Source organism: Ochotona princeps, chromosome 12 (genome assembly GCF_030435755.1).
Source record: "Ochotona princeps isolate mOchPri1 chromosome 12, mOchPri1.hap1, whole genome shotgun sequence".
Classification (NCBI taxonomy): domain Eukaryota; kingdom Metazoa; phylum Chordata; class Mammalia; order Lagomorpha; family Ochotonidae; genus Ochotona; species Ochotona princeps.
The window spans coordinates 42,216,873-42,241,656 of record NC_080843.1 but is presented as its reverse complement, the minus strand read 5'-3'; the positions used below and the strand labels follow the sequence as shown (position 1 = coordinate 42,241,656).

Below are 24,784 nucleotides of genomic sequence, written 5' to 3'. Positions count from 1 at the left end.
TGCAAATATTCAATCCCTACCCCTTTGGAATTTGGGTAGTTTGATCTGATTGAACCTGAATAATGTTCTTGCATATTCTGTTGTTTTGTTTTTGTTTTCCAAGTTAGGAGGTGGACATTTAGGTATTCCAAAGGATACTAACTTTTCAGTACCATTCCTAATCCATTCACATATGAAACTAATTATAGTTACCAAGTGTGTGGTGGGCAGGATCGGACTGGGTTTCAACACCCATTTGGTTTGCGTAGAAGACAAAACTGGAGAAGAAATGACCTAGCAACTACAACCACCAGTGTGTGTGTAGGTAGATTTGAGTGATGGACTGTGCCAGACGCTGTACTGGCAAGCACACACAAGAACCAGGTCTAGCATCACCTTAGATGATGTTTCTCTAGGGATCCCCTCAACTGAACTTGTGTTACATATTATTTCTTATTTATAACTAGTTCTCCTTTTAAGTATATGAGAATAGCATAAGAAAAAAATATTTTTAAGTCAGTAATATGGGTTATTAAAAATTTTTTTTGATTGAATTTTACTATAGTGACTTAATCCAGTTCTCCCATGGGGACGACCGGTGCCCAAGCACTGCCATTATTGACTGCCTCCCAGGTGGATGGAGAGCCTTGTCCTGGTGTGCCACAGTGACTCCCCATGGAGTATTTCTGCCTTTGCATTTTAGTTAGAAAAACTGAGGCACAGAGATCAAATGACTTGTAAATACTATGGCCAAGTCTGTTCCCCCTAGAATATTCAAAGAAAGGCAGTATGTTTACACTTTCCTGTGATTGCTTAATTGGCTTTTGAAGCTATTTATGTGGGGGTTCACAATCTGTGACTGTAGGCCAAGCATGTGCATGCAACATTATCCTCAAAGCCCATGAGTTATCTTTTGGGTTCTATCTTTTTAAAGATAGGTGTATGTAGTCTTCTTTGGTCATTATTTTTACAAGCAATGGAAACTCAAATTACAAGAGTTAACATAATCTGCTGACCTTTTGGATGATGGAAATGATAGTCCTCATTTTTAAGAATTACTGCTTTTAGGGTTCCTAACATAGAAGGCAGTTCTAGTAATTTAACCTGTTATCTTTGTGTGTTGTAAAGCTTAATCTCTCAATCGATCTGAGAAAATGTGTCTGTTTGGGTTTACAGTGTGACTGTGTAAACCAAAACTCCACCTTTGGTTCCCCTGGGAGTTCGGGTAAAGGAGCCAGCTCTAGGATAAACTACAACTCCCAAGATTCCTTGGAAAGAACCTTCCGGCCCTTCTACCCTCTCCATCCATGCCCTGGATTTTCGCTCTGGAAAAATATGGTAGGTTGCGATCTCGCAAAAGAATTTCCATCTGGTTTTACTCCACTGCAACGCACTGTTTTCATGTTGGCCCGCTGCAATGCATACTCAAAGAACTACTGGAGAGAAATTTCGAGACGGGAGAGGAGGCGGAAACAGGTGCTAACCCGGAAGAGGCAGTGGTCCGAGGTGTCTCCTGAAGTGTTTGGCTGCCACGGACGGGTTCGGCGTCTGTAAGGAAACATAAACCTACTTTTTTTTTCTTCTATTTCTTAGGTATTTAAATTATTTTTGTGCTCCGAAGAGGGCATTTTTGCTTTACCCGTTTGTCCCTTCCCCCTCACGTTGCCTCCTTCTGCATATGCTGCTGGTATGGAGTTGCAGAGCGAGCCACACGTGCGGCTCGTCTGCGTTGTGTTTCTGCCGATACACCCACGGCAATGACTTTTCTAAAATATCAGAATAGTATTGCCCCTGTGATGGGTGATGCAAAGTTCTTGGTGTTCTCAGATAAAGAGAACATTGGGGAAAAGAGGTTTTGTTTCTAAACGTTCATGACCTTGAAAGTTACTCCTTCTATCACTTCATGTGATGGAACTTTCAGCTGGAAGTATTGCAGCAAAAATCTGTTTTCCTTTTATTCTTTCCGTTTCCAAATGGAGACACTTCCTCTGGTGTGTTTGTGTCAATATGTACAGACACATAGAAACTTCTGCTGGGGGAGAGTTACCATGTGTGGCTGCCAAGCCCGGGTGTCTTCTTGCACAGCCCAATTCCAAATGTGATTCAGTATGTTCAGTCTGGAGATCATTCTGAGAGGCTTACTTCCTAAGCGATAATACTCAGCAGATTTAAAGATTTACTGAACTCCTATGTGAGCATATCTGTTAACATATTAGGCATGATGGAGAGAGTGAAGGTTTAGGCTAATAAGTTTTGACCCTTGTTTCAACTTTGAACCATTGGATTTTAGAGGCAAGGTATTTTCCTAGAACGGCTAATGTTCCCTTTCTCAATAAAACTTTTGTGTACTTTTGTTAGTTCTTGATTATTCTGTTGAAAGGGAAGAGAACAAGTAATTATTGCACACAGCCAATACTGCCTAACCTGTAATTTATAAAATTAACTTCTTTTATTATTACAAGGTAACATGTCTTATCTGTGTAGAAGCTTTGAGAAAGTAGGAAAAAATGTGAGTTAGGCAGAACATATCCATAATTCTACGTTTTATTAACATTTGGTTTGAAAAACCACATAAGCCAGATATTGTAGAACGTTTTGAAAATACATTAGAGATTATACTGTTCTGTGTTGTGTTTTCACATACTATAATTGTCATCACTGTTGCTTTTTCATACGACTTCCTTTTTGAGCTTGTTACAATTTGAAGTTTTCTTCCTTTGGGATTTTTGAGCTAAAAGGGAAGCACCTTGTAAAAGTGACTGCAGAATTGAGAAATAGAAGCACTGAGCCTACAACAGCAGGTTGGGACTGGGCCAGGCATTTTGCTTTTTGGGTTGTTGAGTTTGGGACTGTGTTCCAAGAGAGCTGATGCAATGAACTAAATAAGATTTAGAGTTGATTTTCTCAGGTGTATTTATTGTATTTCAGATGCTGAGATGAATCATCACCTGTATATTTGGCTTTTTAGAAATCCATCTTTTACTGGTTCCCTGCAGCGTCACATCCATCTTTATGCTCATCATTTAAAACACAAACATCTTGATATAAGGCTGCACATTTTTAGGCAAAACAGGAGTCACATTTTCCATCTGTTAAATAAGAGTTGGTCCAGGAGATACTGTCATAAAGACACCCAAATGGTTTGGAAATACAAAGCACTGCAGAAATACATGGAGGACCTCAATAAGGAATACCAAACACTTGATGAGTGTTTACATCGTGTCTCTGTGACTGATGGGAACCAAAAGTCCTTGAACCGAAGACATGCTGAATTAGCACCCCTTGCAGCCATATACCAAGAAATTCTGGAGGCCCAACAAGCTATTGAAGAATTAGAGTCAATGTGTAAAAGTAAGTAGAAGGAAAAAATGTTTAAGTACAGAGTTGTTTTTCTAAGTTAAAGTTCTATTGGACTCAGTATTTTTAAAAGCCTCTAAGAAATAAGTTGAAAAGATGGGGTTTATTCAATAAAGTCTTTTATGTTCCAAACCTTACATTTTCCTGCTTCCTGATAGTGGCACTGTAAGTCTTCTGAGTAAGTTTGACAAAGTTTTTTTATTGGAAAAATTTACAAAGGAAAGAGACAGAAAGATCTTCCATCCACTGGTTCACTCCCTAAGTGGCCGCAATGGCCAGAGCTGAGCCAATCTGAAGCCAGGAGCTTCTTCCAGGTCACCCATGTGGGTGCTGGGTCCTAAGGCTTTTGGTCATCCTTCACTGCTTTCCCAGGCCACAAGCAGGAGCTGTATCGGAAGTGGAGCAGCTGAGACACGAACCGGCGGCCATATGGGATCCTGATGCATGGGCTAGGATCCTGATGCATGGGCTCCTGCACCAGGCCCTAATGAAGATTTTTTTATTTTCTTGCTGTATAATGTCACTCAAATTTGTAATTAATTAATTTTGAGATGGTTGCTTGGCACATAATTGGAGCTTCCAGATACTTTCTTCTTAAATTGACATAACCCCTTTGAGCCATAGGATCGTTATCATCTGTAAGATTAACAAATTGTAGTTTTTTTTTTTTAAGATTTGTTTATTTGGAACACAGAGCAACAGAGAGTTGGGGGAAAGGGAGAGGAAGAGAGACAGAGGAAGAGAGATAATAGATATCTTCCATCCACTGGGTTACTACACAAATCATTACAACAGCCAGGTCTGAATGAGGCTGAAGCCAACAGCCAGGACTCCACTCTGGTCTCCCACAAGGGAGACAGGGGCCCAAGCACTTGAGCCATCTGCTGCCGTAACAGGAGCATTAGCAGGGAATTGGAACAGGAATGGAGCATCAACTCTAAGGGCATCATAAGCTTCACTTGCTGCCCTGCATGGACCTTGGAATAAATAATTTCTGAAGACTATAGCTCTACAGTTTTGCTTTTCTCTAGTAATACATTTGTACTACATCTTACTTTGTGTCAGGCACTAAGCTAAATACTTTGAAAATATTTCATTTGAATGGTCATTGGCTGAACCCTTTTGAAATCTGAATAGTCACTGCTTTCTTTTTTTTTTTTCAAGATTTATTTATTTTATTGCAGAGTCAGATATACAGAGAGGAGGAGAGACAGAGAGGAAGCTCTTCCATCCGATGATTCACTCCCCAAGTGGCCACAACGGCCAGTGCATGCCGATCCGAAGCCGGGAACCAGGAACCTCTTCCAGGTCTCCCACACAGGTGCAGGGTCCCAATGCATTGGGCCGTCCTCGACTGCTTTCCCAGGCCACAAGCAGGGAGTTGGATGGGAAGTGGAGCTGCTGGGATAAGAACCAGCGCCCATATGGGATCCTGGGGCGTTCAAGGCGAGAACTTTAGCCACTAGGCCACGCCGCTGGGCCCAGAATAGTCACTGCTTTCTATAATTTTGAACATTGAAATTACAGGCTTTGGGGGATAAGGTCATACAGTTTTCATAAATACAGGAGAATTTCAAAAAGTTCCTGGAAAAACTGAATTAAAAGTTACATTTATTTTGTTGCAAAAAAATCTTTGTAATCCACACACTATCTTTTATTATATATATTGTCCACGAATGCTCGGAAGTTTCCTCCTGTGCGTGGGGTGGGTTATCTTCCCAACTGAAATAAAACGTTGCAAGGAACGCTGAGATAACTTTTCTGTAATTTAAAAACTTCACTGTTCTTCTTTTTAGGTCTAAATACACATGATGAAAAGCAGTTACAATCACTTGCATTGGAAGAAAGACAAGCCATTGAGGAAAAAATCAACATGTTATACTCTGAGGTATATTTTAGGTAGACTGATCTAAATAGTGTTAAAATATAGCTGTTCTTGATAGGCTAACTTCACTGCTTTCCAAACAGTGGCTTATTAAGTGTTACTTCTGTCGTTTCAAAGCGCAGTCTGTTATCTGTTAATTTGCCAGACAAGAGAACACATGCTAGTAAAGAAATTAATTGCTTAATTAACTAATTGTGGAGAATAGTCAACATTTTTTAAGTATTGGAGGGGCTGGGTTGAAATGATTGAAAACTGACACTGGGTAGAATGGAATGAAAGCTGTGGTGTAGAAATAGTTGGTTAACCCAGATCTTTTTTTTTTTTTATAAGATTTACTTTATTACAAAGTCAGATATACAGAGAGGAGGAGAAACAGAGAGGAAGAGCTTCCATCCGATGATTCACTCCCCAAGTGAGCCGCAACGGGCCGGTGATGTGCCGATCTGAAGCCGGGAACCCGGAACCTCTTCCGGGTCTCCCACGCAGGTGCAGGGTCCCAAAGCATTGGGCCGTCCTCGACCGCTTTCCCAGGCCACAAGCAGGGAGCTGGACGGGAAGCGGAGCTGCCGGGATGAGAACCGGTGCCCATATGGGATCCCGGCGCGTTCAAGGCGAGGACTTTAGCCACTAGGCCATGCCGCCGGGCCCAACCCAGATCTTTAGTTAGCACTAGTAACAGTCTTGGCCGAGTCTCTCAAGGCTCATGGAACATTTCCTCCTGGACGTGTAAGTAGAATATTATGGTCTGTCTGCTTTCTAGTTCAGAGGATGGTTTCTCCGCAGACGGTGAAGAGCACAGTGCTGGTAGATATTTTCCTCTGTCCTTTGTGCTGTCTTCCTGCCTTTAGTTGTCTTACCTTTGGTATCTAGGAAATGGACTATCTGAGGGTTTTGGTGGCTGAAGAAGTGGTATCAGCTATTATTATTTTTTAATGAATTTAACCAATGAGTCCACCCTTAGTTAACCCAATATTAATCCTTAGTCTAATATTCTCTCCCACAGATCATATCATTTCTAGCAGTGATGAAGTATTTCAGAAATTGGCGATAGGGAGAGCCATGAACGAAACGTACTTTGAGTTTGATTTGAAAGACTTTTCTTTCCAAGAGGAAAGTCAATTACTTCATTAGGAGCCTTTTTTTTTTTTTTGGTCATGCTTGAAAAACTATTTGGAATTTTCAACACAGTCTTTTAAAATGAGTGGCTCTGAGTGGCTCTGCTGAACAAGCATGGGATGACCTGGTGTCTACTTTGATTTATAGCAGGGGAGGTTATCAGTCACATATTAAAGTTCATTTTCTCCAAATGAGGTCTTTCAAAGCTAGGCTTCGATGAAAGAAGCCACTGTGCAAAACCAATTATAAGAGGCAAAAACTCTAGACTTTGATCTAAACTTCTGCATTTTAGAAAATTAAGATGTTTCAGGAGAAAAAAAAATAATTAGAATATTCTGATAGTGTTATGGACAATATTCTGAAAAGTAGTCTCGTTAACATGAATTGAGCACCTGGTTTAGGTCTAATCAGATTTGCTTATTGTAGCATTTTAGGAAAAACTTTATTAGGAGTTGGTACGATTTTGTTCCTTACTGATTTTTTTTTTAAAGATTTATTTATTTTTATTGGAAACGCAGATATACAGAGAGGAGGAGAGACAGAGAGGAAGATCTTCCATCCGATGATTTACTCCCCAAGTGACCTCAACGGCCAGTGCTGCGCCGATCCAAAGCCAGGATCCAGGAACCTCTTCCGGGTTTCCCACGTGGGTGCAGGATCCCAAGGCTTTGGGCCGTCCTCGATTGCTTTCCCAGGCCACAAGCAGGGAGCTGGATGGGAAGTGGAGCTGCTGGGATTAGAACAGGCACCCATATGGGATCCCTGGGCATTCAAGGCGAGAACTTTAGCCGCTAGGCCACGGTGCCAGGCCCTCCTTACCAATTTTTAAAAATGTTTTGAAGGCTTTTCTCTAAGTTCAGATAATAGCACACTAAAGAAAATATATACTCAAAAGTTGATTTTTTTTTTTTCTTTTCTAGCTCTTCCAGAATCTAGTTCCAAAGGAGAAATATGACAAAAATGATGTTATTTTGGAAGTGACATCTGGAAGAACTACTGGAGGTCAATAAAATAATGTTATTGTAAATGAACTAAGAAATACTTTTTATTTGGTATGATATCACTGTGACTTTAAAAGTCCATTTAATATGTTTAACTTCAGAAGTAGTTACTGCTTATTTTCTAAGGGGCTTGGATCTGTGTATAGCTGTCTTAGAAATTTGTGCTGACTGAATATTTTGTACTTTCTTTCAGGTGATATCTGCCAGCAGTTTACCCGAGAAATATTTGACATGTACCAGAATTATTCATGTTATAAACACTGGAAATTTGAACTTCTGAATTACACACCAGCAGAATATGGTAGGCATATCTGAGGACTCTGTTCATAGAAGATGCCAAAAATTATTTTATGTCTCATTTTGATTAGAACCATATTGTCTAACTTGTAAATTTTATTTATTTGTTTGTTTAAAGACTTTGAGAGATAGGCATCCTCCATCCACTTCCTTAATACCATGCAACAACTGGTGCTTAATCACTTTGAAGCCAAACTCAACCCAGGGTTGGGACGCAATACTAGGGACCTACCTCCTTGAGCCATCATTTGCTGCCTAGGGTGCGCATTAGCAGGAAACTGAATCAAAAGGAAAGCTGAGACTTAATCCAGGCACTCCAATGTAGAATCCAATTGTTTTAACCAATGCATTAAATGCCTACCCAGAGTCCCTCTTCATTTATCTATCTATCTGTCCATCTATCTTGAGGTACTAAGGCAGAGCTCCCATCGACTGGTTCAATCCTCAGTTGCCTGGGACAACCAAGGATGGATTAATGTAAAGTTGGGAGCCAGGAACTCAACCTAAGTCTTGCACATAGATCACAGAAGCCCAGTTACTTGAGATATCACCACTGCCTGCCTGAGTCTGCAGGAGCAGAAAGCTGGGGGCAAGAGCAGGAGCTGGGTACTGAACTGAAGTACTATAAAACACAGTACCTGGGACATGGACTTATAAACTGACACCATAAGCACTAGGCTAAACACCTGCTCTGTTGTCTGATTTAAAAACATTTGGCCTATCTGCCAGACACTGTGACTACTTACCTTGCCTTGAAAAGTATTGTAAAGATATATTAAGTTTTTACATGGAAAGAATTTTAGAGATGTGCTTGGCATTGTAGCATAGTTGGTAAAAGTCACTATTGGCAGGGCTGGCGTCCCATATGGATGTCCTTGTTCCTTCCTGACTATTCCATTTTTGATCCAACTCCCTGCTGAAGTGCCTGGGAGAGTATTAGAAGATGGCCCAGGTGCTGGGCCCCTGCACCCACAAAGGCGACCCAGATAAAGCTCCTGGCTCCTGGCCCATCCCTGGACTTTAGGCATTTGGGGAATGAATCAGCAAATGCAAGACCTCTTTTTCTCATTTTCCCTCTTCTCCCTCTGTAACTCTGCCTTTCAAATAAACAAAATCTTAATTTTTTCCATAAATTTTATATATTATGTGATATAATCAGATATTAAAAATTATACTGAGTGACTAATGATGTGTTAGATTCTTACAAGAAAGCAGAAGAAGCTAATCCACTTATGCTTATTTTCAGGAAACTTGTACAGATCTTTAAACCTTTAAATAGCCTAGTATGTTAATTCAGAACACCTGGCAGTAATTCTCATTTTTCTCCATTCTTTTGGTTCTCCTGAAAGCTTTATTCTGGTTGACTAGATAGGAACGCACCATAGTAGAAAGGGCTCATCACAACTGCAAGTGGGGAATGAGGAGTAATGTACGGTAAACAACAGAGAAATGGAAGCCAGAATTGAGCACAAGTAAGAGGTAGTTGGTGCAGATTGTGAGTACAGCTTGTGCTCTGGAAGAGGGAGTGTCAGTGCGGGCAGAGGGAAGGGACAACATCCCCAGCAGTGTGGTGCTGGGGAGTAACCCGGAGGTTCTCACAGCACACTGGGAGCATGGGATGTGATAGCTGAAATGGGCTCAAAGGAGTACTTCTTAAGGGCCTTGAATGTTGAACAAGTTTTGGTTGAGAGGGCATAGGGAACTGTTGAAGATTTTATGAATTTGAATACTATCTGTTAGAAAACATTTTTAGGAAGATTATTTTTGACATTGGTATGAAGAATGGATGAGAGTCTTGATGTAAGGGAGACTGCAAAGAGGTGGTTAGAACAATCTACACACGACTAAGAATTGGGAGGAGTCCCACTCTAACTCTGACTTTCATATATATATATATATATATATTTTTTTTTTTTTTTTTTTGTTTGTTTGTTTGTTTTTTTAAAGAAAGAATTGGGAGTGGGGATGCATGTGAAAAAAAAAATCTCCAAAGGATAAATGGGCAATGTCTGATAGTGGATAAAAAAAGTGCTATTGTTTGCTCAAGTGTGTCCTACATAAATATCCTCACCACTCTGATAAATAGATATCACTTATCTTATTTTACAGATCAGGATCTTAGCTCAGAGCATAAGTAATTAATCTATGGTCCCAAAATAAGTAATGGCAATACTAGGGTTAAATTTAAGCCTGGCTGATGCGGGTGCAGGGTCCCAAGGATGTGGACCATTTTCTGCTGTTTTCCTGGCCTACAAACAGGGAGCTGGATGGGAAGTGGAGCAGCTGGGACATGAACCAGCACCCGCATGGGATTGTGGCAGTGAGGACTTTAGGCACTAGGCTACCGTGCCTGTCCCAAATAAATATTGTTTAATAAAAAGAAGAATCAAAGAACCGATAGTTTAATCAGAGTTTAATAACAGGTTCCCTCCTTGCTTTGTAGACAGTCCTAAATAATAATTAGGAGACTTTCAGAGATAATGGCTCACTAGCAAAGTAAGATAAAGATATTTTTAAAAAGTTAAAAAAAAATTTAGATTTATTTTATTTATGGGCTTGCACAATGGCTCAATGGATAAATCCTCACCTTGCAAGCACTGTATAATATCACACTAGATAATCAAATAGTAGACAAAGGAAAGAGTTTCCCTATAGTTATATTTTAAAAGATAATTAAAAGATTATAACCTATGGGCCCAGCACTGTAGCCTAGCTACTAAAGTCTTCGCCGTGCACATGCCTGGATCCCATATGTGTGCCGGTTCTAATCCCAGTGACCCCGTTTCCCATCCAGCTCCTTGCTTATGGCCTGGGAAAGCAGTGGAGGATGGCCCAAAGCCTTGGGACCCTGCACCCGTGTGGGAGACCTGGAAGAGGCTCCAGACTTCTGGCTCCGGATCGGCACGACTCTGGGTAGTTCTCATTAGGGAGAGAATCAGAGGACAGAGGATTTTCCTCTCCGTTTCTCCTCCTCTCTCTATATCTGCCTTTTCAATAAAACAAAACAAATCTTTTTTTTTTTTAAGATTTATTTATTTTATTACAGCCAGATATACACAGAGGAGGAGAGACAGAGAGGAAGATCCTCCGTCCAATGATTCACTCCCCAAGTGAGCCGCAACGGCCAGCGCTGTGCCGATCCGAAGCCGGGAACCAGGAACCTCTTCCGGGTCTCCCACGCGGGTGCAGTGTCCCAATGCTTTGGGCTGCCCTCAACTGCTTTCCCAGGCCACAAGCAGGGAGCTGGATGGGAAGTGGAGCTGCCGGGATTAGAACCGGCGCCCATATGGGATCCCGGGGCATTCAAGGCGAGGACTTTAGCCGCTAGGCCACGCCGCCGGGCCCTAATAAAACAAATCTTTAAAAAATTATTGACCTGGGTTATCACTGTTTCCTAACCCCCCATGATACATTAAGCATCAAAGGCCATCAATACTGCAAAAAAAGAGAGCCACCCAGACATTCTGTGCTTCCTATAATCTTACCCAGAGGTGAAAGCTGATATCCAAACCAGATTATAGCCAATGTAGAAGGTATCAGAACAGGTGGAATTACCCTGAGAACATTCATTCCAGCAAAACCAAATCGTTGGAAGCACTGCAGATCAATATCCCACGTTCCTGAACAGATGATAATGTATAGAAAATGAATAGTGAACATGTGGCTTTAAAAGAGATTTAAAAGACCTATCAAATGTTTCATTGGGGAAGACCAAACAATAGTACCTTGGGCTGCACATTTAGGTAATGAAATTATAATAAGGAAAGGAATAAAAGCATAATGATTATTCAGAGGGGAGGGAAGAATTATGCCTGAAAAGGGTATTATGGGAGGGATTGTGGAGTTCTTGACAAAGTTCTTTCTCTTGACCTGAGTCATGGTCACTATGTCATACATTTGATTCTTACCATTTTCTCTCTATGTCATTTTAAACGTTTTTTCAAGCAGTTATCTGAGAAGACAACCTAGGCATTAAGAATTCTTAGTGTTAATCATTCTGCTCCACAATGAAGCAGAAGAGAACTTTCAACAAATTCTTAAACTTGGGAAGAACCTATAGAATTACTCAATGTTATAAAATTGTTGTTTTGAGCATTCTTATATATATGGTCTAAGATTGCCCAGAGTAGTTCAATGCAGAAAAGGACCTGCTTTTTTGTCCTGGTTATAGAAGTAAAACTTGTGCATCATAGGAAATTTAGAAACAAATTTACAAAAAACATAGAAAACAAATGTTATAAAATCTGTTATTGTGGGACAGGTGCTGTGGCACATGGTTAAGCCACTGCCTATAGCAGTGGCATCCCAAATGGGTACCAGTTCAGATCCTAGCTGCTTCATTTCCAATCCAGTTTCCTGCTAATGTATCCACTGATCCCCTGAATCCATACAGGAGACTTGGATGAAGCTCCTGGCTCCTGGCTTTGGTCCAGCCTTGGCTGTTGTAGCCATTTGGGAAGTGAATGAGCAGATGGAAGCTCTCTCTCCCTGTCCCTCTCTCCTTGCCTCTCTCCTTCTCTTTCTCTGTAACTCTTTGGAATAATAAACTTTTTTTTTGTAATTTTTTTCCTTTTTATTGGAAAGGCAAATTTACAGCGAGAAGGAGAGACAGAGACAAAAATCTTCCATCTGCTGGTTCACTACCCAAATGGCTGCAATGGCTGGAGCTGAGCTGGTCCAAAGCCAGGATCCCAGAGCTACTTCTGGGTCTTTCCCGTGGGTGCAGGGTCCCAAGGCTTTGGGCCATCCACTACTGCTTTCCCAGGCCACAAGCCAGGAGCTGAATGGGAGGTAGAGCAGCTGGGACATGAACCAGCAACCGTATGAAATCCAGGTGGTTGCAAGGCAAGGATTTAGCCATTAGGATACTGCACCATGCCAATAAATAAATCTTTTTTAAAAAATCATTCTATTGCACAAAGATAACCAGAACTAGTATTTGTTATGTTTTGTTTAATACATTGTTACATTAATAATTGGAAAAGGTAGTCAGACTTTAGGTTAGAATAACTTAGGGTTCTGATCCTTCTTGAAGTAGAATTCATTAATATTTTTGGATGTTGTTTTTTCTAGGTGGACTGCATCATGCAGCTGCCCGAATTTCTGGTGACAATGTCTATAAGCATTTGAAGTACGAAGGTGGCATTCACCGAGTTCAGCGCATCCCTGAGGTGGGCCTGTCATCGAGGATGCAGCGTATTCACACTGGGACAATGTCCGTCATTGTCCTCCCTCAGCCAGATGAGGTAACTTCCCCGAGAGGCCTGGGGAGCTCACTCTGTGTACATGTGTGTTCTGCTAAGAAGCCATCACTCCCAGAAAAATCTTTTTTTTTTTTCTGAATGGTTATAGATTGGATTTTATCATCTCTAATGGGAAATCTTTAATTCCAGGTAAAGTTGCTCCTCTTATACCTAATGAAGGCTTTTTGATTTATTTTGTGTTGTTTCAAAAAGAAGTCATCTTTTTATTTTTAAATTTCAAAAGTAGCATTTACAGAACTTTTTAAAAAAAACTTTGTTGTCTGCAGTTTTTTTTTAAAGATTTATTTATTTTTATTGGAAAGTCAGATATACAGAGAGAAGGAGAGACATAAAGGTCTTCTGTCCGATGATTCACTCCCCAAGTGAGCGCAATGACCGGTGCTGCGCCAATTTGAAGTCAGGAGCCAGGAACTTCCTCCAAGTCTCCCTGGTGGGTGCAGGGTCCCAAGACCTTGGGCCATCCTCCACTGCTTTCCCAGGCCTAAACAGGGAGCTGGATGGGAAGTGGAGCTGTTGGGATTAGAACCGGTGCCCATTTGGGATCCTGGGGCATTCAAGGCGAGGACTTTAACTGCTACGCTATCACGCTGGGCCAGTTGTCTGTATTTTATCCTAAGTAAAAGTAATGATTTCCAGATGTTTTAGATCAGTGATGTAATCTCTGTATAAAATTTCTATCTTGAATACAGCCACACTGCCTATTTGTTTTCTCTAAGAAAATACATAAATTTGAAAACAGAAATCACAATGAAAACTTTTATAGCCGTTACCTGGGGTCAACAGCTGTTTTGCATTTATGTGATTCCTATATATGTATGTAGATAAATCTTTAAATGAACTATAAAGGATACATCAGATACCAAAAGCCTTTTCCCCTCAAATCATCCACATCACCTAAGATTATGGACTTTGTCCTAGATAAGCATGAAAGCACTATCCATGAAAGTTAATCATAACTGCCTAATATCTAGTTCATTCTGTGGATTCTCTAATCAGTCTACCAGTATTTTCATAGATAATCATTTTTGGGCATACTTCAATCAAATTTCACAAGTTGCATTTATCTGCCATAATACTTTTAAGTATGGAACAGTCTCCCCAATTATTTTTTATGACACTGATGCTTTGAAATCTTCCACCTTCAGGATTACTTTGATGGTTTGCTCATTGTATTTCTGAGCTTGTTCCTTTACTCTCTCTATTATATTGAAAGTTGTATCATAATATTCCATTCCATTATGGTTACACATTTCAAGCAAGAATATGTTCTAGGTATAGTCACAGACAAGTCACATCTTATCAGAAGGCATCAATGTCAGATTATCCCACCTTTACAGAGCTTTGGTTTGATCGTTTAGTTAAGATAGATGGTCACCATATAAATAGCTCCGTTGTAAAGCATATTTTTGCCTTTGTGATTACTAAGTGATCTCTAGGGCATATATACCTATGCCAAACCACCTCACATTCAGGTTTTAATTGTCCAAAAATTCACTGATATTCTGTTGCCTTCCCTTCCCTACCTCCCAGTTGCTCCTTTCTTTCTTTTTTGCTTGATCTCATTTCATTGTAAACTAATGAATCAACTTTTATGCTATGCCTTTTGTTCTAGGTAGATGTCAAAGTGGATGCCAAAGATTTGCGAATAGACACATTCCGAGCCAAAGGAGCAGGAGGACAGCACGTTAATACAACAGATAGTGCTGTCAGACTCGTCCATCTACCCACAGGTAAACAAGGCCCTTGATTTTATACTTTCTACAGACATAGAGAACTCTCTTCATCTGGTTTATTCCCCAGTTGCCTGCACTGGCGGTGACTGGGCCAGATCAAAGGGAAGCACCAAGAACTCAATCCAGGTTTCCTGGACGAGAAAGACCCTCCATTTGAGCCATCGCAAATGCTGCACTCCTGGGATAAGCATTAGCAGGAATCTGCAATCAAGAGCCACGTGGGGGAGTGAGCAAGTGTTTCTCCTTCTTTCCATAAATCTGCCTTTCCAATAGATAAATAAATAATAAATGAATAAATAAAAAATCTTTAAAAAATAATAATTCTAAAGTCTTTAATGTAACTTATTTCTTATTTGGGATTGCAAAAAAACTTTTTTTTTTTACTTTTTCACTTTTTTCTTTAAAAAATATTTTTTAATGATTTATTTTTTAAAGGATTAATTTATATTTTATTTGAAAGGCAGATTTTACGGAGAGAAAGAGAAAGAAGGCCTTTGATTCACTAGTTCACTCCCCAAATGGCCACACATGAACTAATCTGAAGCTGGGAGGCAGGAGTTTCTTCTGGGTCTTCCACATGGGTGCAGGGTCCCTAGGACTTGGGCTGCCCTCCGCTGCTTTTCCAGGCCATAAGCATAGAGCTGGAGCAGCGGGACATGAACTGGTACCATATGGGATGCTGGCACCATGGTGCAGAGATTAGACTGAGGTGCCACCACTGTTGCCCATGAGCTGCCAGTAGTTTGAAGCTAAGACTGCCAGCCTAAGCTAGTAGATAGGAACAGCACAGGTGCTTTGGCAAAAAATCCATATAGGTTAGCTGGCAAGAACAGGAATTTAGAGAAAAGCTCATGAAAATGTGGCCATCTTTAAATGAAAATTTCCTTATTCTCTTAGGTGGTAGAAAAAGAGTCCTAGATGCAAGAGAGCTCCAGGCAGATGGCTGGGAGGTGGAGGGAAGTTGAGAGCCCCTGTCCAGCTCCATGGCTACAATAAAGCAGAGAAGTACGTTTACCTTTGGCCATTACCAAAAAGACAGAGATAACAAATGCTGGTCAGGATGTGAAGAAAAAGAATTCATTCACTGTTGGTAGTAATGTAAATTTATACCACTGTTAGGAAGACATCATGGAGATTTTCCAAGAAATTACAAGCAAAATTACCATCATGTGATGGTGTCCCATTCCTGGGTATGTAGCCAAAGAAATGAAGTCACTTGTCAAAAAGAGATCTGTTCTTTTGTGTTTATTGCAGTACTATTCCTAATCACCAAGGAGGGTAGAGATGATGGAGGATGGGAAGATTGATCAACAGGTTCTGAGAGTCAGTTACATTAAGACAGAAAAACTACATTCTGATATTGTAGAGTGACTCTAGATGTAGATGATGGTAACCTTGTATTTTAAGAAAGCTGGAAGAAAGTATTTGGATTTTTTTTTTTTTTACCATGAAGAAATGATGTGTTTGAGGAGATGGGTCTGTTTACACCAGTTGAAACCTTACATGATATATTCATGTATTGAAGTATCACATGGCATCCCTAAATATGCATCATTTTTCCCTGTCAGTTAAAATGCAAACTGGGAGGGAGAGCCAGAGTTCAGGAAATGAAAATGCAGGCTTTGTATCTTCTATCCAAAATGTCTATGACCAGGAGTATTCAGATTTTTGAGTTTTCAGATTTAGCAGTATTTGTATTAGACTCTACATGCCAAGAAGCTGTCATGTAAAAATCTGAACTCAAGGGTTGTATCAGTACACACAGTTAAAGATTTGGGATTTGGGTTTTTCAGGTTAAGGCTGCTCATCCATCTGCTGCTCTGTCTTCTCCAGCAGAATCCAAGCAGCTCTCTGCAGCTGTTAGCACTGATAGCCAGGTGCAGGTTCTGACCCGTGCCAGATCTGAAAGGTTTTCATCTTTTGTCATCCTTTCTTGGTTGGCTTTTCCTTTCTAATGTTCCTCAGGTCTATCTTAATTTGGCATGTGGAGAAGAGTTCACCTCTGATCCTTGCTATTTTTCAGGACTAGTAGTAGAATGCCAACAAGAACGATCACAGATAAAGAATAAAGAAATAGCTTTGCGCGTGTTGAAAGCACGACTCTTTCAGAAGATTATTGAGAAAGACAAATGTCAGCAACAAAGTGCTAGGAAACTGCAGGTAAGATTAATTTCCTGTAACTATTTAATAACTAAACAAAAAGTTATTACTTTATATAGAAAATGTCATGTTTGTTCATACTTAAATTGAAATGTTTTAGCTGATATAGTGGTGTAGTAAGCTAAGCTTCTGCCTGCAATGTTGGCATCCCATAGGGGCACCAGTTTCCCGTCAGCATTTATGTCATAAATGAAAATAAAGTCAATAATTGTTTAGAAGTTGAGGTTTTTAGAATTTTTTAAATTACAAAACCTACGCCATTCTTATAAAAATTTATTTTACTTAGTTATCTTTAAAGAATTATTTATTCTTATTGGAAAGTCAAATTTCCAGAGAGAAGGAGAGACAGAAAGATCTTTCATCTGCTGGTTCACTCCCCATGTGGCCGCATTGGTTGGAGCTGAACCGATCCTTCCGGGTCTCCCATGCGAGTGCAGGGTGCCAAGGCTTTTGGACCACCCTCGACTGCTTTCCCAGGCCACAAGCAGGGAGCTAGATGGAAGTGGAGCAGCTGGAACGTGAAATGGTGCCCCTATGAGATCCCAGAGGATGCAAAGTAAGGAATTAGCCACTGAGCAATCGAGCAGGGCCCCAAAATCTTATTTATTGGAAAGCATAGTGTGGGGACAGGGAGACAAAAGAGAAAGAAAAAGAGAAGTTTTTGCCTTGCTGCCCTACATTTGAGGTTAGGTACCTAGGCAGAACCTTAGGTGCCTGAGCCATCACCTGCTGCCTGCCAGGATATGTGTTAGCAGTAAGCTAGAATTGGAAGCAGAGCCAGGACACGAACGTAGGCATTTTTAATGTGGGATGCTTGTGTGCTGAGCAGAGTCTTGACAGCTGAACCAAATGTCTGTCGCATTCCCCATCTCTTCTTTTATTATGACTCTGTGGGAACAAATTTAATAAATAGATAAAAAAACAGATACACAGTACCTGGGGATAGTGATTGCTACTGCTGGAATCAGAGGATGGAATCAGAGGATGGGGAGAAGGGAGATTTATTTTTCATTATGTACTCTTAAGATGGGAAGATGATTAATTTAGTTTTGATGATTTTTTGTGGGGGCTAACATTGTGGAGCAGCAAGTGAAGCCACTGTCTGCAAAACTGGCATCCCATATTGCAGCACTGGTTTGCAACCTGGCTTCTCTGCTTGCATGTGGCTCCCTTTAACTGTGCCTGCAAGGACAGCAGAAGATGGCCTATGTGCTTGGGCCTCCTCCAGACATGTGGGAGACCCAGATGGAGTTGTAGGTTTATGGCTTCAGCCTGGTCCAGACCCAGGCCTCCAACCATTTGGGGGTAAACCAACAGACGGAGGATCTCTCTTTTTTTTTTTTTTTAAGATTTATTTTTTATTACGAAGTCAGATATACAGAGAGGAGGAGAGACAGAGAGGAAGATCTTCCATCCGATGACTCACTCCCCAGGTGACTGCAACAGCCAGAGCTGCGCCAATCCGAAGCCAGGAACCAGGAACCTCCTCCAGGTCTCCCACACAGGTGCAGGATCCCAAAGCATTGGGCCGTCCTCGACTGCTTTCCCAGGCCACAAGCAGGGAGTTGGATGGGAAGTGGAGCTGCTCGGGTTAGAACCGGCGCCCATATGGGATCCTGGCGTGCTCAAGGCAAGGACTTCAGTCATTAGGCTACACCACTGGGCCCCAGATGAAGGATCTCTCTCTCTTATTCTCTCTCTCTCTCTCTCTCTGTTTCTCTGCCTTTGGAATACATAAAATGAAAGAAGAAGAAGAAAGAGATAGAGATCCTCCATCTGCTGGTTTGCTCCCCAAATAGCTGAAATAACAAGTCTAAGCCAGGCCAAGCCAGGAGCCTGAAACTGCATCCTGTTCTCCTGTGAAGTTCTGCTTCTCCCTTTGCAGATACAACTTAGAAAATACTTACATTGTTAAAAGACAAAATTAATCTTTCAGGTATATTTTCCATTGTAATGATATTTTCAGGTTAAAATATGAATGGTTTTGCTGTGGTGCAGGTGGGAACAAGAGCGCAGGCAGAGAGAATTCGGACATATAATTTCACCCATGACAGAGTCACTGACCACAGGATATCCTATGAAGTTCGTGATATTAAGGTAATATTTGCTAAATTTATGAAAATTATTCTTCAGATACCACTATATACCACAATGCTGGTCTCTGTGTGCACTCTGTGAGCGGGAATTATAAACACGATGTGCATCTCAGATTCAAGAGGACCTCAGTCATTAGATTCAGGTGTTACAGTTAAGCAGCTGGGAAAAAGACCCTGTGAAGACTGAATGAACACCAGCTACCTAAATCCTGTCTGGCCAGAACTTTTTTTTTTTTAAAGATTTATTTTATTTTTATTGGAAAGTCAGATATACAGAGAGGAGGAGAGACAGAGAGAAAAATCTTCTATCCGATGATTCAACTCCCCAAGTGACCACAATGGCCGGTGCTGTGCCAATCCGAAGCCAGGAGCCAGGAACAACTTCTGGGTCTCCCACACGGGTGCAGGGTTCCAAGGCTTTGGGCCGTCCTTGACTGCCTTCCCAGGCCACAAGCAGGGAGCTGAATGGGAAGTGGAGCTGCTGGGATTAGAACTGGTACCCATATGGGATCCCGGTGTGTTCAAGGCGAGGACTTTAGCCGCTAGGCCACGGCGCCGGGCCCTAGCCAGGACTATAGTACATTAATAATGAGGCATAGAAAAATTTCCCTTTTGCTGCCACGGGAGGGGGAAGTGAACTTGATTCTTAGGCTTGGTTCTGTCCCATTCTATACTCAAAGTCTTGGTTTGAGAAGGAAAATGTTTCCATTGTATTTATAAATTTCACGTAGATTATACCACTTCCTCTGTCCATGTAGCAGCTAAGGCTTTCTTGTGTGGACATGGAGGAACTGTGTAGAGAAGGGGAAAGTATTTGCTAATTTCCTTCTCCTCAGGAAATGCAGTATTAGCCAAATGTATTTGGCCATATTTCTCTAATTGCACCATATTCTTTCAGTTGTTTTTCTAGTCATAATGACAGTGTTTTCCCTGAGACAGCCACATTTTTATGGTCTGTAGCATCCTTTATTTTTTTTTCTCTTTTTAGAATTTATTTATTTATTTATTTATTTTGGAAAGGCAGATTTATGGAGAGAAGGAGAGGACAGAGAGAAAGATCTTCCATTTGCTGGTTCACTCCTCAGATGACTGCAATGGCCATTGCTGAGGTGATTTAAAGCCAGACATGTCCTCCTGGTCTCTGACACAGGTGTAGGGTCCCAAGTCTTGCAGCCATCCTCCACTGCTTTTGCAGTGCATAAAGAGAGAACTGGATGGGAGGTGGAACAGCTGGGACACACATACGGGATGCTATTGCTTGCAGGTTGAGGATTAGGCAGTTAAGCTATTGCACTGGCCCTTAGCATCTGTTAAGTAGGCATGAAGGTGCATATGGTAGTAATCTGTCATGAAACAGGCATGGCACCTGGCCTTTTTGGTTCTAAACCATCTGATTTTTGCCTACATATATGTCATTTCTAAATTAACATGCCTGACCCAGAAGTAATCAGGAAAATAATATCGGTGTATTTCAACAATCACTAACCAGAATTTGGGAAAGATATACTATTGAAAAGAAATGATATGAAAACAACATGGAAAAATGTAACAAAACATTAAAATCTCTGTGAGGGAGGCAGGTAAGGAAAAGGGAAAAATTTATCTCAGAGTACAGTTTCAGTTTGATGGGAGGCATATGCTCTAACCATGCACTGGGAAGAATGATGACATAAGAAATAATGCACTGCATATTTCAAAACTGCTAAAGCTGGGCATTTGAAATGTTATCATGACCCATAACAGATACATGAGATGATGGACTTGTACTCCAGCATGATTTCATCATTCTCCATATCAAAGCATACCTTGCATTGCATAGATGTATACAGCCTCCAACTTATGGTGGTTTGACCTACAATGGTGCAAAAGTACACCCATGTAGCAACTCTGTTTTTCCCTTTCAAACAATATTCAGCGAATTACATGAAATATCCAGCATTTTATCATAGAATAGTACAGGTCTTAGATGATTTGACACAAGCATTGTCTGGTATAAGTGTTTTGAGCACATTTAAGGTAGGCTAAGCAAAACTTTGAAGTTCAGTAAGTTAGGTGTATTAAATGCCTTTTATATTTATAATATTTCCAATTAGTGATGAGTTTTTGAAACACGAACACATTGAAACCTATGGTGTATCTGTACAATAATTTTTTGTCAAACTAAATTTTTATAGTTAAATTTGTATGAAGGACAGTAAAGAGACTAGTAGACACGAAAATTTTAGGAATAAATTGTGAGTTTGAAAATGGTAAGAATCTCAACCCCAGGGTAACAGACAGTGGATGGAATAGGCAGAGTGGATGGAAAAGAAAGGAAATATCTTTGGGACATTTTGCTCAGATCTGCCTTATTCTAAGCTTTCCCTTCTTTGTGCTCTACCCAGAAAGTCCCTTTTGAAACAGCTATGGTGTTACATGATCATGATCTTTACAGTGGATTTGTTTGGGGTGGATATCAGAATAAACCCAGCCATGAGTTCTTTCCCAGAATTGTTAAAAAAGGAGATTCTTTTAAACAGTATTTCTTAGTGGCTAAAAGTGAATATGAAATACTTACAAAGAAGCCACATTTATAATGCTGACAAGAAAACATTCTTCAGTGAGAGAAGATTGAGGTTAACAGAATGAGAAAAGCAGAAAGTAAGAAATTGGCATTTGGGCCCGACACAGTGGCCTAGCGGCTAAAGTCCTTGCATGTGCCAGGATCCCATATGGGTGCCGGTTCTAATCCCGGCAGCTCTGCTTCCCATCCAGCTCCCTGCTTGTAGCCTGGGAAAGCAGTGGAGGATGGCCCAAAGCCTTGGGACCCTGCACCTGTGTGGGAGACCCGGAAGAAGGTCCTGGGGGTCCTGGCTTCGGATTGGCTCAGCTCCGGCTGTTGCAGTCACTTGGAGAGTGAATCATTGGACAGAGGATCTTCCTCTCTGTCTCTCCTCCTCTCTGTATATCTGACTTTCCAATAAAAATAAATAAATCTGAAAGGAAGGAAGGAAAGAAGGAATTAATTAATTAATTAATTGGCAGGAAGGAGCCAAAAATCCTGCAGACCCATGCTCATGTATTTCTGTCGTTCAGAGGTAGCAGCAGCCAGTACATTCCTGTGAGATCATTTGGCATTTTCCAGAATTCTCCTTTTTTTTTTTTTTGCATTTATCTAGAAGACTACCACATAATGTAGCATTTCACAAATTCTGTTCTGTTTCTCAAAGTCTTGTACAGATTTCTTAGTATGTCTTACTTCCTACTCTATATTGCATTTACACTGGAAATTTCCCCTTGCCTTGGAATTCATTTATTTTAATTTTTAAAAAGAGTTATTTATTTTTATGGAAAACCAGATATACAGAGAGGAGGACAGAGAGGAAGATCTTTCATCTGCTGACTCACTCCCCCCACTTGGCTGCAATGACCAAAGCTGCGCCGATCCAAAGCCAGGAACCTGGAGCCTCTTCTGGGTCTCCTACATGAGTGCAGGGCCTTGGGCCATCTTCCACTTCTTTCCCAGGCCACAAGGAGGGAGCTGGATGGGAAGTGGGGCTGCCAGGATTTGAACTGGCTCCCATATGGCATCCCGACGTATGCAAGGCGAGGACTTTAGCCACTAGGCTACCATGCTGGGCTGGACTTCATTTATTTTTTAATTTAAAAAAATATATATATTTTTTGCCCTGGACTTTAAGTGTATGTATTTCTGTGCCAATTTTCATACTCATTCTCTTTATTGAAACAGCAGCTTACTTGTGGAAATACTGTTCTTTTTTAAATTGATTTTTTTTCTTTAAATATTTACTTTTGAATTTATTTGAAAGATTCGGAGGAAGAGAGAAAAATCTTTAATCCACTGGTTCACTCCTTAAATGACTGTAACAGCCAGGTCTGGGCCAGGCTAAACATGAATTTGATGCAAGTTTCCCACATGGGTATTAGGGAAATACTTGGTCCATCTTCTACCATCCCAGGCATTTTAGCAGGAAGCAGATCAAAAGCTGTGTAGCCAGGACTCAAAGCAGCACTCTAGTATAGGATGCTGGTGTCTTTACAATGCCAGGGTGTACTTACTTTATAAGAATTTCGTCTTATATTCCAATTAAAATTATTCTTAATTTTAAGGTTACATCACAGTGTTTCTGTTATCTGTTTAGAGTTTTACTATATACTGATGTTTTTAGGAATACAAAGATATTAACACATATTTTTTCCTTTAGAGCTTATTTGAAGAAGTAATGTATACACTTACCCTTTCTCAACTTTAAGACCGTTTTTACATCAAAGCCTTCTATGTTCCATGTTTCAATATCAACATTAAAGTATTTCTATTAAGCCAGGGTCTGAAGTTGAATATTTCTAAAATACGAGAGTGTGTGAATTCACTAATCCCAACCCCTCTGATCATACCTAGTACCTGAGGTCATTATTTTAGTAATTTTTCAGAGAAAAAATGTCGGGGAGAGTGTAGGAGGTCTAACCAGAACAGTTGTTTACCTATTGGAATATTTGGAGGTAATTTGTAATTGCGCATCTTTCTCTAAACTTTATATTTTGAAAATTGTCAAACATACATAAATTTTAAAGACTAGTTCAGTGAATACTACATAACCTATACTGAAGTTTAACAATTGCTACCTTTTGCTATATTTAACGATTTTTTCCTCCTGTACTTCCTTCTCTCTATATACATCTGTGTTAATTGTTGAGCCACTTAAAAAAATGAGTTGCAAATCTCAAGGAAGTTTTCCTAGGTATCCCGCCAAAAATACTTTTTGATTACACAAGACTAACAGAATTTTAAATTACTGTACATACAGTGTATCAGAAAACTTGTAAATTAGTTACAGATTAAGGAATCTTAATTCTAAAGAGATGGCACAAGAAAGATAAACTGGCTTAGTCCAAGGAGGCTCTGTCAGAGCCCGATCCAGAGAGCTTGGTAACAAAACACCTGCCAGGTTGAGACATTTCAGTCAGCCCCTGGAAACAGCATGGTGTGAGTGAGAAGGGTAGGAGTCTCAGGTCCAGAATGAAAAATTTTTTATAAGATACAAAAGAGGAAAGATTCACCAAGCTTATCTTGCTCAAAATCGCCTGAGAACCTAGAATTATGTTCTTTGCTTTGTCGTATCCAGAGTTGCTGGAAAGCAAATCTCAGAAGTCCATTTTAAGACAAAATTCTAATTTAAACAATTTGAGAAGAGGTAACATTCTGTTTACTCTGTTAGACTCATTACTCACTATAAAAAGCCAGAAAAAGTTGCAGATCCTCCCAACAACTGCTCATGATGTTGCAGAACATTAGAAATCCTTTCTTGCTATTAAATAATGACTGTGAAGAAATAAAAGGACTGGGCATTTGCTCTAGCACTTAAGATGCCAGGTGAACACTCTCGTATCGGAGTGCTGGATTTGTGTCCTGACTTTGTAGACCTTTGCACAGCAGGTATGGCTGAAGTGATTGGCTCCCTGCCACCTATGCAGGAGATCTGTTTAAGTTCCCAATGCTTGGCCCTTTCTAAACCAGCAGAGGTATAGGGAGTAAAGCAGAAAACAGGAACTGTGTGTGTATATGTCTCTCTATTTTTGTTTTTTCCTCTCTCAAATGATCTTTGAAAGGACATAAACATATATTAAACATGTTGTTTCTTTATTTCTAATAACCAAGTTTCATAATAACTCTGTTTTTTACCAGGAATTTTTATGTGGTGAGAAATGCCTGGATCATCTAATTCAGAAACTGCTTCAATCAGCAGATGAAGAAGCCATCATTGAAATTCTTGACCAAAGGCTTAAATCAGCCAAATAAATGCTAATTTATTATAAAATGAAATGGGTCTTTGTGAAGAAGCACACTAAAGTAGGGATATCTTAATGATTATTTGTAAGATGCAGCTATAAATATATT

At 40.4% G+C, this 24,784-nt stretch overlaps 1 protein-coding gene across 4 annotated transcripts; it reads left to right on the top strand.

Annotated features, from left to right (window-relative positions):
- The first annotated feature begins 1,274 nt into the window (after positions 1–1,274).
- MTRF1 (mitochondrial translation release factor 1) lies at positions 1,275–24,784 on the top strand. 4 transcript variants are annotated; one of them, XM_058670685.1, is made up of 10 exons: positions 1,275–1,529; positions 2,948–3,330; positions 5,133–5,224; positions 7,258–7,339; positions 7,532–7,639; positions 12,709–12,881; positions 14,512–14,629; positions 16,656–16,792; positions 18,791–18,889; positions 24,572–24,784. In XM_058670685.1, exons 1-10 carry the CDS (start codon positions 1,315–1,317, stop codon positions 24,683–24,685), a joined length of 1,521 nt encoding a protein of 506 aa, XP_058526668.1. In that variant the 5' UTR covers positions 1,275–1,314; the 3' UTR covers positions 24,686–24,784. The 4 variants fall into 4 exon arrangements, with proteins under 4 accessions (XP_058526668.1, XP_058526669.1, XP_004577508.2 ...); XM_058670686.1 differs by having other exon boundaries at positions 2,908–3,330; positions 24,572–24,783; XM_004577451.3 differs by having other exon boundaries at positions 1,275–1,572; positions 2,908–3,330; positions 24,572–24,783.

Coding starts and splice junctions, on each gene's coding strand:
- MTRF1 (XM_058670685.1), top strand. CDS start 1,315: ATGGTAGGTTGCGATCTCGCAAAAGAATTTCCATCTGGTTTTACTCCA. Junction 7,340..7,531: donor ATCTGGAAGAACTACTGGAG/GTCAATAAAATA, acceptor ACTTTCTTTCAG/GTGATATCTGCCAGCAGTTT. Junction 14,630..16,655: donor ACTCGTCCATCTACCCACAG/GTAAACAAGGCC, acceptor GCTATTTTTCAG/GACTAGTAGTAGAATGCCAA.